At 36.3% G+C, this 12591-nt stretch overlaps 1 protein-coding gene across 3 annotated transcripts in view; it reads left to right on the top strand.

Annotated features, from left to right (window-relative positions):
• Positions 1-9916, top strand: part of LOC148940115 (uncharacterized) — a 49958-nt gene extending 40042 nt beyond the window's left edge. For all 3 annotated transcript variants that reach the window (XM_089105915.1, XM_089105917.1, XM_089105916.1), the window contains exon 2: positions 7798-9916. In XM_089105915.1, coding sequence (XP_088962041.1) covers positions 7943-9265 — 1323 coding nt within the window. In that variant the 5' untranslated portion in view covers positions 7798-7942 and the 3' untranslated portion in view covers positions 9266-9916. The remainder of the gene's footprint in view (positions 1-7797) is intronic.
• The last annotated feature ends 2675 nt before the right edge of the window (positions 9917-12591 follow it).

The raw sequence follows: 12591 nt of genomic DNA, 5'->3' as shown, positions 1-12591 counted from the left end.
TAGTGAAAACCATTCCTTATATTCAAATCCTAATCGCCAATCAAGTTATACACGTTCCTCTTGGCAAAGAGTGTGTTGACCTGCAACTACTAGAAAAACCTGTTTGTACGGGGGGCCCATAGAACTGCATAGATCTATTCTACTCATGCACAGAGTGTGTTTTAATTAGTTCAAGATCATCCTAAACATTCCCTGAAAGTTCCTCCTTCCAACCCTTAACCTCAGTAGTAGTGGTCATAATAATAGTAGCCGAAGTAGCAGCAGTAGTAGTAGTATCAGTATGCGCAGAATGCTTAACATCTCTCTCAACACGTCCTAACAGTTTCAACTTAATGCTCTAAGCTATTCCTGAGAAATTGCTCACACATCCTTTTGGAAAGCTAAATGTATAAATTTTGTTTGGATTTAGTTCAACATCTTCGTAAATATTCCCTGAAAGTTTTACTTTAATTCCCTTAGTCTCAGTTGAGGTAATAGTCGTAACAGTAGTAATAGTAGCAACACTAGTAACATGCAGCTGGTGCATTTGGTTAGTTCAACATTCCCCAGATATCTTCTTAGAACAGGAGGATGCTGACTAACTAAATGGTGGAGTATTTTCGCACTGACTTTTGCAGATTTTAGAGGGACGAGGGGTTTTAGTCTCTCCGAGCTGTGACACGTGTCCATATGTCTCCTGCCAAGAAACGTCTTTTTGTTAAAAAAAAATTGTTGCTCTGAAGGATTTGAAAATACGCCTGTTTCTTGAACTTAATAATTATTCAAGGGAAACCACAAATGAAATAATGTTTTTTTCTTCTAATGTTCTCTCTTCTCATTAGCTTATTATTGAAGCCAAAATTATACTAGTATTTCTACACCAGTTTAAAACACCTGTGATTTAACCTACTAAATATTCAAAGTAATTAGGCGTATGGGTTTAATTTTCAGTCTACAAAAATGGTGGCTGCAAAATCGCTAGTTGACAAGGTGAAGGACAAATTTTGTTCCTATTATGTTCAGTTTTTCCCAGGATTTTATGAATATAAGCCACTTTTTCTTTCTTTTTTTTGGCAAAGCCAGGGCCGTATTCAAGTTTTTTTGTTTAGGGGAATATATTTTTTGGGGGGAGGGGGTACGAAACAGATTTAAAAAACACACATCAAAAATCTGTTTATACTTATATTTGTTGCGTTTTACAAGTTGGACAGAAATTTCGGGGGGGGGGGGCGGGGGGCTCAAACCCTTTTAGCCCGCCTGGATGTGACCTTTGACAAAGCCTAATGTTTAAGGGTATTTAACGATGTGATAGGCTGTAATAGGCCAAATTAGACATGGTTTGACTTACCGATTGACAATTTTCTAATATTTCGTCTCTGGTTTATTAAAAAACTAGATTTACGTTGTTCGAGCAACATGATGGGTCGCAGTATCCTTTGATCGGCTTTGGTGGCAAGAGTGTTGCGAGGACAATGCTTTAGTTTTGTTTCTTCAGCAGTGATTAATCTCTGTTCTTTTCGACCCTTCAATATTTCTACATTTGCCTTACATGTGTTATTTTTCCCTGACTGCTTTTTATGGAAGGCGTTGGTTGTAGAATGGTTTGATCAAGAATTAAAAACTCTGGAGCCCTTTTTAAGAGCCTAAAGTAATTGGAGGGTAACCAGACCCCCCCCCCCCCGAGCTGCCCTTTTTCTCCTGAGAAACTCCAAAAGCCCCCACGGTATTGGATCAAAAATTTGAGATTTTGATCCACTGTTCAAAACGATCAAAAGGCTTAATAAATATGGTCTTGGGTTGAAAAGACCTACAGGGCCCCAAAGGCAATGACCCTAAATTATGTGACTTGCCCCATTGTTCAAAGACATATTTTATTAGAAAGGGCCATACCTGTTTGGTCTTGGTTGTCCGATCATCTTGGAACTTATAGGTCGTTTGTTAAGGCAAGATTTCTTAGAGTTTCCCATGGGTGTATTGCTGAAAGCATATCTGAGAGTCAGAAAACCTTATGCACACTCGAGTTTTCAGAATACGTCCTCTGCAATATTTTGGTCTGACCATTTTTGGCCATCACAAATTGATGCGAATTAGCTTTGAATTCTTTTTCCTGAATAGACGTCAACCTCTTCCAATGATTTCTATTGGTCTAGGACGAAACAAAGTCTGCGACCAATCGGTTAGAAACGTTTTAGGTCCATTATGGGTGAAAAAATATTTCTTAGACAAAAGAAACTGGCCTCTCATTCTCTCTCCCAAAGGTAATGTCTTTTGATTTATTTTGCTACTCCACCGTGGAAAAAGTCTCACAGGAGTTAATATCGTACAAAGGTCTAGGAAAATCGAGGAGGAAAGTTTTTAAGCCTGCTCGCCCCATAAAATATTCATAAACACAAAATTTGAAATCCCATTGTTCCAACCCGTCCCTCCAGAAAGTTGCAACTCAATCAACAGAGCTGTTCTTGAGATATTCAGATCGGGGACGTACACAACAAGGGGGAGGTCCTCAAGTATTCTCAGAAATTTTAAGTTTTCTGGAGTGTCTGGGAACATCTCATTCAAATTTTCCTGTTTTTTTTATTTATTTTCCCCCCACCCCAAATGAAAAAGACTCCTATGAATGTACCAGTTATAGACGCGTCATTTTCCAAAGCTGGGTTCACTTAGTGTCTTTTGGTTTATCAGGAGACTTCAATTATTACCTTGTTTACCTGAAGGCTTCAAATATTCTTGAAGTTCTACAGGGTTTCATAGAATAAACAGTGGCGTCCATTTTCTAAAATTATAGAGGAGGGGGGGGGGTAATTTTGTTGTTTTTCTTTTTCAATTTTTCCGTGAAAATACAAAAAAGGCAAATTACAATAAAAAAAAAACAAAAAAACAAAACATTTTCTAAAAAAAGACTGAACATTCAAGAGGGCGAATGTTCAAAAGAGCGCAAATGTTCCCCCTCCCCCAATTGACGTTCTTTGAGCGTAAAGCCCTTAGAGAAGACACAAAAAGATAGGACTCCTTCTAATCCTTCTTCCAAGTTAAAATTTGAGGTTCATTTAGCCTCTGCAATACTACCTAGAAATTTAAACTTGATCCCTAAGCTGTTCACAAAATCAGGTAGAAATGCTATTTTGATAACTTGGATACACATAGTGTCCTCTGATTATCTTGCTAGTTCACTCCGAATAGGGTTTAAGTTCCACAGAGGCCTGTATTGCAAGAAGTTTTGGACAGATCGAAAAAAAAATTCTGGTCAGTCCCCCCTCTCCCTAAACAGAGAGGACTTGTGGGTCATGTGTCAATCCTGAAACACGGTAGGCCGCCTGAAACTCTAAGCGGGCGAGCTTATTAGGCTTCTGTTCGCCTGTGAATCCAGGCAAATTCATTCCCCGTTTCGCATACACGTCCAGTGGACATTGTCCGTCATGAGTCAATTCGAAAATATTGATCATCCCCATTGCAATTCCAGTAGACTTTCCCAGTAGGCAAAGCTCATATAATAAGAACAATCTCAGTTGCCCAATTGTCTTCCAAGTCCTGTGGACATGGTCAGTTATAAATCTTCGAAAACCCTTTATTTGGGCTCTCCAATAGCCTTACAATGTAATTCGTGCTTGTAACTAGCGGTTAGGATAGCTGGCATTCATCAAAATTGGCCGTAAAAAGGCAGTTTTTACTGGAAAAGTCAAATGTATTTTAAAAGCAATTTGTTTTAATTACTAAAGGTTTTTAACCTTATCAATTTCATTTAAAATGAGCCATTAAACAACTGTCAGCGATGTTCCAGTGCAAAGCTATTTGTGAAAATAAAAAAAGAGAAAAAAAGAAAAAGATGCCGTTTATACAGAATATCGTAGTAACTGCCACATTTCTTGATTTTCAAGCCAATATATTTCACCTGTTGTTCAAGCCAAGGAACGGTAAGTTTCTTGTATATGGGTATCGGACAAGGTGGTTCTAATGGTATACTTTTTGTTTTGATCTGACTCTTTTTTTTGGAGTTATGGGTTATTATATTTCTTAGCATTTGACGTGATCGTCTCTTACTAGGTTGCTAGCTATCGCTGCATGCTGCATTGGACACTACCTGCAATTAAATAAAAAAAAACAAAAGTTTTGTCAACTGGAAGTAAGGAGTAACATTAAAACTTAAAACGAACAGAAATTATAACGTATATGAAAGTGGTTGCCTCCTCCTCAACACCTCGTTCTTTACGCTACAGTTTTTAGTACTTTTGAAAAAAGATTTTTGTTGTTCCAATTATACGAACATAGTGTTTCGGAAGCCGTTCTTAAAGAATTGGGGAAAAATTCAAACTTTATCGAAAAGAGCAACGTGTTGAGGAGGAAGCAATCCCCTTCATTTACGTAATAATTTTTGATCGTTTTAAGTTTTAATGTCGCCCCTTAATTCCAGTTGAAAAAACTTGTTTTTTTATTTAATTTCTGATCATTTTTTAAATAATGCCAGAAAATCCGGCAACACCTCCACGGAGAAATATCCTTCCCATGGATATATCCTCTAGACAATTCTATCCCGGTGACAATTTACCCAGGTAATTACCCTTAATAACTCCATGCGTGAAATGAGATGGAAAAGAGAAAGCAAGAAATCAAAAAAATTGTGTAGGAATTCTGGCAAATTCTCCCAGTGTATAATTTTTTGACAAGTTCACCCCCTGGAAACTTCCCTCCCCATGGAAAGTTCCCCCGTGAAAAAAAACTCTACAGAAAATCTGTCTTCCCACCCTAAAATGTATGCAGCTTATCAATAACAAATACCATGCGTAAACAATGGGTAACTTCATAACTTAAAGACCTTTCCTCTGGGGCTGTGGTGAGGGGTCATGTTATATCCAAGGGCATAGTTATTGCGCCTTTCAACTATGATGAACAAAATGGGTATCTCAAAATTTTTATTGGACGATTTTGGGCAAAAAGGGGCGGGGAGGGGGCCTAGCTGCTTGCCAATCTTTTTGGTCACTTAAAAAGGCATTAGAGCTTTTAATTTGAGTTTGAAGAAGCCCTCTCACGATATTTTAGGACCAGTGGGCCGATACGATCACCCCTGGGAAAAAAACAACAAACAAATAAACAAATAAGCACGCATCTGTGATCTTTCTTGTGGAAAAAATACAAAATTCAACATTTTTGCAAATATAAGCCTGAAACCACAACAATAGGATTTTCTGATTTATTGAATCTGATGGTGTGATTTTCACTAAGATCCCATGGCTTTTAGGAGGTGTTTCTCCTTTTTTTCGAAAATAAAGAAAATTTTCTCTGGCTTGTAACCTTTGACGAGTTGAGATTAAACTTAATGAAACTTATATATTTGAAATTAGCATAAAAATCTGATTCTTTTGATGTATCTATTGATATCAAAATTCCATTTTTTAGAGTTTCGGTTACTATTGAGCCACGTCGCTCCTTTCTTAAAGTTCGTTACCACGAACTGTTGATAGACTCCTAATTATGTATCTTTGTCTTTTGTTACTGCGGCAATCAAGACCCATAGAACTTGACTCGAGGATATGCAAAATCAAACCAAAAGGTATTGACTCCTTAGCAATCATCTCGCTATACATCTTCAACGCTTCAGAAGCGACCTGATGGGGAAGTTATGCCAGTATTTCATAAGCATAACTTTTTAACTCCCACCCTTCCATCTGAACAGATCTCGATTAAGATCCCTGCCAAAATTGAGGTGACGAGAGTGTACTCAAAATAACCTAGCTGGCACTGATTACCTTTCCCAGAAAGCTTATAGCCAGAATCGTCTATCAGATAGTTTCATCCGTTGCCATGTGGGACAAGCTCCTAAGAGAAGTGATCTCATAACGCTATCTTTAAAGCTCTTTCAAGAATTTAAGTCGCCGTATACGATGATTTAAGTTTATTATGGTAACTGCCAAGACTGGCTGCCTATAACTTTTCGCTGGCGCTGTGAATCCTGCTACACAATTTTTTTTTTGTATTGAGATAATATTTTTTGTCTAGATTTTCTTTCAGAGAAGAAGCAAAACCCAAGTTGTATTTAAAACTAGTGGGGAAGAATTAGAGCTGCACATAGGAATTTGCACTTTTTTTTTAATATCTCGAAGAATGGGAGTTTTGGATTTTGCTAAAGTTTATACAACCTACTGAAATATTAAAAATGTCCTGTAATGTGTTCCAGCTAATTGAAGTTCAAAAGAAGTGTTAGTCGCTTGAACAATAAATCAAACCCGGTTGACTCTTCTTCTCTTTGGGTTGGAGAAACTCAACATCCCCTGCTACTCCAAAAAGAAAGAGCCATTCAATAAGGACTGATTGTTTTTGTCTTTGATCCAGGTTTCAATCTGTAAAATTGTTCCTCAGAAATGTGCTACTGGTTTAGGTCGGATGATTCTTAGAGGGGGTTTGAGATGTTACCTCTTGAAAACTAGAAAGACGTATCTCTTGGCTTCCTTCTAATATCCCCTCTTGTGTGTAATTATCTAAGTGAAGATGTATAGGTGGTGTTCTATGAAGCTTTCTATTCCGAAGAGCTATGTGTAGATATGGTCAAAAGTTATGTGGATTATGATTTATAGACTGGGAAATAAGTGGGTAGGGAGATTCAAGGTTTGCAAACATTCTCAAGGAGATTTATCTGGCACAGGGGTGGATCCAGGATTTTTTTTAGGGGGGGGCCAAAATAAGTTGATCCGATAAAAAAATTAGGGGGAGGAGGAGTGAAAAATAGGTTGATCCGATAAACTTACGTTAGGAGCAAGTTTAATTAACGCAAACTTGAGATAATTAAGGAAATTACACTACTTTAGACTACAATAGGGGGCGCACACCCCCTTGCCCCCATGGATCCGCCCCTGATCTGGTAACTGATTTTTTTTCGGTGGGAGGGGGAGAGGGAGTTATGTGAAGTGAAGAACAATAAGTAGTTTCGTTTTTAGGTGCTCAATTGTAGAGCTGCTAGACTGGGATTCGTTGGTTGGCTGGGCAGTTTTGACAATAGGTATGGTTCTAAATAAAAGTAAATTTATTATTTTTCTTTTCTATCTTTATAATAAAATAGATTAACCACAAAGAAAGCAGTTTGAAGGATTTTACTTTTAGTCCTAGGAGAAATTTTACGGTACTAATAGCAACAACACTCAAGAATTACGCTGAGCAAAACTCGAGAACAAACCGGTTTCATCTGTCTGTTTTACAAGACAATTGGCTTGCGCTCAGTGTAAAACAAGTGGTGGGTGACAGAATACATGCACTTAAATAACTTGGGCTATATATTTGCTCATTAGGAGGGGGGTAAAGTATTTGTACAGCGTGAAGTTAGAAAACAATTCTTATTTCATAATCTGCAGAATAATTATGACTAACACATTTTGCATGCAGACCCGCTATACTTGTCCCTCCTCAACCCTAATCTGCAAATCTGTGTCCCAAACTTGTTTCTAAAGTATTATATTTTCATCATGTTTTCTTATTTTTCATTAGGATTAACCTAACTTCACTTTTTGAGTGTTGTTGCTATAATTGATAAGTACCAAAATTTCCTATCCTTTTCCCACAAAGTTGATGTCACAGTTGTATTCCTTGTGCAGTTCAGTGAATCCTAAATAAAAATAATTTATTTGTAAAAATAAATATTTGATCCGTAAAATAAGTTTATAATTCGTCCGTTTTCAAACCCAGAAATTTACATAAACAATGCGGCCAACCGCTCTACTTTTTAAATGTATTTTTTACCTAACCAGGAATCCCAAGTGTCGAAACATATTCATGATATTTAATTAACTGTCACATCATTTTGAAACACTTCAAAGAGAACTTTTTTCTTTTTAGATTCATATTAGCACTGTGCTAGAGGGTGCCTACAAGAAAGAAGAACAATAACTAATATTTTGTCATGCTAAAGTGTTTTCTACAATTTCATCTTTAAAAAGTTTCCATTGATTTAGTGACAATTTAAGTGAATCAATGAGCCGTTATGACTAGGGTACAAGTGTTCACTGCGGTGAATAGTGCAGTTGAAAATGGTCGAATCGATGGTACTCATATGTTCGAAGCCCTGCGACTTATTTCCGATGGCTGGAAAATATTTCAAGAAAGAATCGACAAAATTTTACAGCCGCCAGAGCCAACTTGGAGTAGCTTGGGTGGTTGCATCATTTTCATCATTATTCATTCTTATCTTATATATTCTGAAATGGAAACCCTCTTAGGTTTTTATTATGATGAAGGATATTTCATTGGTCTGCCATTGTGTTACATCCCCTTCTTCATAATATTTTGGAGATCGTGTACCAACCTCCAATACGCCGTTGATACATATAAAGAAGTTAATTACAAGTCAGAAGTTTTCAAACGAAGCTTTATGCTTAAAGGGCTACTAGTAACAGTTGGACTTATAGCGCCATCTGTCTCTCAGCTTATTGATACTTCATACATGATTTGCACAGCAATGAAAGAATTTAAGTATGAAAGACAATATGAAATCGATAAAGGGGAAAGAATTTACAGAAAAGTACAAACTGAATTATTTGTTCAAGTTACTTTAGTTCAAATTATCCATATTTTGCGTGCTTATGAGCATATACAAGGAAACGAAGCGGTCTACTTAGAGTTCTTATCAGCTCTGACTGTACCCTACACAATACTAATGAAGAATTTAGCTGAGAGACAAACCTTAGGACTTCCCAAACCTCCATTGAAACAAAAAATATTGAAATATATTGAGCATATTCTGTGCTACAGTGTGAACACAACAATAACAGCAATTTATTTGTGTGAATTTAGGGATGAACCCACACCAGCTTGGGCAATGATGTTACTCATGACCGTCAGTAGATGGGTTTTACACGCCGTTGTTTACTGGAAGGAGGTAAAATCAAGGATTCTTGTGGTGACTAAATACCATATATGCATTATCATCTTCTTTAAGACCATACCCAAACTCATGTGGGACTCTCTTCCCCGAACCCATGCCCTTGAGAAAATATATCCAACACCACTGGCGTCTTTCATATTTCACATTATTAAGATTTTGCTCACATTAGCACAGTTTTTCATTGTAGTTGTGCACGGTGATTTTATAAGAGCCCAAACGATTCCATGTCTTATCTTAAGTTCATTGACTTTGGTGTCAATACTTGGTATTGGTTTTGTACTTGGCAAACAGTCTTATAATATTCCGATAGAATATTACCAAGAATTTACTTGCGAGGAAGTGACAGAAAAAAGAAGAGCTGCAAGAGAGAAGGCAAGAGAACAAGATTTACTAAATGGAACTAGATTAAGGGAAAGCTCTTGAGGCTAATATTAAGTGTAGAATGTGACAAATTTATAAAAGGTAAAAGTAGGAGTTCCAATCCGTTCTGACTTTGAATAAACGCACTTTTCAAAATTTCCTAGAATGCTATTTCTAAAAAATAAAAACCTAGCGCAGCATTTCCCTTAGCGTAGGTTGTGACTCGGGACTGGTTCAAAAATTTTGTTTACCGAGCCGCGATGAAATTATAAAAAGCAAAGAATTTTTTATACGAGTTTTTTTAATTAGTTAGACTATAGGAACAATGGCAAAGTGCGTATATGCACTCTTTCGTATAGCTTTATTGCCCCTACGTTAGGCTGCTAACATAAGTAGGCGTTGAGATAAAACTTTTTACGCATGTTTTTTAAGCTTACCATTGATTTTGTCACTTATCACGGTGTTAATTGGATGAAGTGTGTTGGTTGGTTGCCATAAATATTTTTTTTAAAGAAATTCAAGAATTAGCCATTAGAACAGGTATACTGTACAAAGCCACATCCAGGGGGGACGTTCTGGGTTTGAATCCAATCGCCCCGGAATTTCTGCCCGAAACGTAAAACGCAAGAAAATGCATATAAAAAATTGCTCATGACATCAGAGCAGGAAATTTTCCTATACCGCAAGAAACCAAATTTGTAGATCATCTGCCATATAGCATAATTTTTCTGCTCTTTCGTATGATTTATGCAGGGAGTCTGTACGACTCTTTGTCGTTTAGCAATAAGAAATTCATCAATACTCAACAGCAAAAGTATCCTATCCTTATTATTTTGTATTACCTATCCTTAACGGCCAAAGGGAAAAAATAGGCTGACGCAATATCAAACAGTTCGTGGTAACGAACTGTAAGTATGGAGCGACCCGGCTCAATAGCAACTGAAACTCTAAAAAAACGGAATTTTCATACCAATAGAAACATCAAAAGAGTCAAATTTTTATGTTGATTTTAAATATATAAGTTTAATCAAGTTTAGTCCTACCCATCAAAAGTTACGAGCCTGAGAAAATTTGCCTTATTTTGGAAAAAAACGGATAAAGACCCCCTAAAAGTCATAAAATCTTAATGAAAATCATACCATGAGATTCCACGTATTAGAGAACCCTAATGTAGAGGTTTCAAGCTCCTATCTGCACCAATGTGGAAGTTTGTATTTTTTGCAAGAAGAATGGTCACGGATAGGTGTTTATTTTTTTTTCAGGGGTGATCGTATCGACCCAGTGGCCCTAGAATTTCGCAAGAGGGCTCATTCCAACGGAAATTAAAAGTTCTGGTGTCCTTTTTAAATGACCGAAAAATTGGAGGGCAACTAGGCCCACTCCCAAGTTCATTTTTCCCAAAGTCACTGGATCAAATTTTGAGATAGCCATTTTGTTCAGCATAGTCAAAATATCTAATAACTATGTCTTTGAGGACGACTTAATCCCCCACAGTCCCCTGGGAAAGGGGGATTAAACAAAACATGAGCAAAAATAAAATAAAATAATCTACCAAGCGTGAAACTGCCACAAATCAGCATCAATGAATAAATGAAACCCAAAACGAACAGAAATTACAATAAATAACCGAGTCAAACTCAAAACGAGCAGAAATTAACATAAGTTTGACTCAAAACCCCTATGCCTTCCCAAGGCAAGAACAAAATTTGCACTTTACTGAAGAAATATAAATGTTTTTACTTTTATAACCTTAATAAATCAAACAATATTAACATTTTGATTACTAAATTTCAGTATATGTATATTAAACTGACAATGCACATTCATTTGTATTTTTTTCCAGTAAAGTGCAAATATTGTTCTGGCCTTGGGAAAACACAGGGGTTTTGAGCCCAACTTACGTTAATTTCTGCTCGTTTTGAGTTTGACACGGTTATTTTTAGATTGAATATGAAAATCAAGCTTAAAACGAAAACAAATATTTTGCTATTAAAGTATAAATGAAACTTAAAACGAACATAAATTAAATAACAATCAATGCGAACAAACACCCAGTTTATATTAATGTAAATGAATAAATAAATCTTAAAACGACTGAAACTTAAATTGAATATGTAAATGAAGTTTGAATCGAATAAAAATAACTACAAACAAGAGTTTGGGTATATTCTCACTGCAATAGCCTAAAACCTACTGCGTCATTGGCGCTTTACTGAAAACGAATTATATTTCAAATGTTTTCTTTTGTACTTAATATTGAAAATAAATATTAAAATTGTCCGAAAAGAAAACAGAAAAGAGTAAAAACCTTAAAATACAAAGAGATCTATAAATGAATTACTTGCAACTAAAATTAAGAGTTGAAAAGAATACCGAAGAGGCAGAGGAACCAAAAACATTCAAGGGACTAACTGACCGTAGCAATACTCCGTCTACTCTTTTAATTACCTTGTACCCTTAATTACCCTTTATTTACCCTTGTACCTTTGCGTTAACTTGCACGTTTCTAGCATGTATGAAGAGTTTTCTGCTAGAAATACTTTTATGGGGGGGGGATTATACACGTAGGAAATTTTTCAAATACTATTAAATTTGAAAATGTCCTCGTTATTAATACGCAGCGGGGGCTGGGTGGGTGGAGGGGGGGTAACTTTCCACAGGGGAGACTTTTTCATGGGAAAACTATTCGAGGAGGTGGAGTTTTTTTGCAGGGAAAAATGTTCCTTAAATTTCGTTTTTTAGATTGCAGTGCCGTGTGATTGATTTTTTAACAATTATAAGAATCCAATGAGTAAAACAGGAGATAAATGAGAGCAAGGAGTTACGATACAAATGAATCTTGGTAACCAAAGAGCGTATTGACCATATATTTCCGATGAGACAAAAAATTACCTTGAACCTTAAATAACGGTGCTTGATTTCCTTATGGTTGTATACAAAGGTAATAACCATTTTGATTGTCGGATTAAAGTTTTGAATCGTATTATAGAAATCTTATATGCATAGTAATACTTCACCTACCTCAGAACTTTTTTGTCAATTTTTTCTTCCAATAAAGGATTCTTAATGTTGTATCAAAATATTCTCAAACTTTCACTGAATTACATCATTATGGGTGGCTAGCCCAAGTCTGTGTCTATGTCTTCAGGTAAAATATGAGAAAGGAGGATAAATTACAGAACATATAGGGGTTCAAGATCAATTGTGAGAGTTTTTGACAATGCCAGTGATTGGGGAAAGGGCAGTGGACTATAGCCCCCTAGATTTTGACATTCCCTTTTTGATATTTTTTTTTCTGAAAAAAACAATTCCACCTAAATTCTGAAAAATATTATTTCTTACTTGGCTCTCTTTACAAACACAAATCCTAGCCCCTCCCTTACCTTTTT

The sequence above is a fragment of the Artemia sp. Qi Xiang Cuo genome, chromosome 20 (assembly GCF_049724085.1).
Source record: "Artemia sp. Qi Xiang Cuo chromosome 20, ASM4972408v1, whole genome shotgun sequence".
Taxonomy (NCBI): domain Eukaryota; kingdom Metazoa; phylum Arthropoda; class Branchiopoda; order Anostraca; family Artemiidae; genus Artemia; species Artemia sp. Qi Xiang Cuo.
Note: the sequence above shows the minus strand (reverse complement) of the source record. Positions and strands in the feature narration are given on the sequence as shown.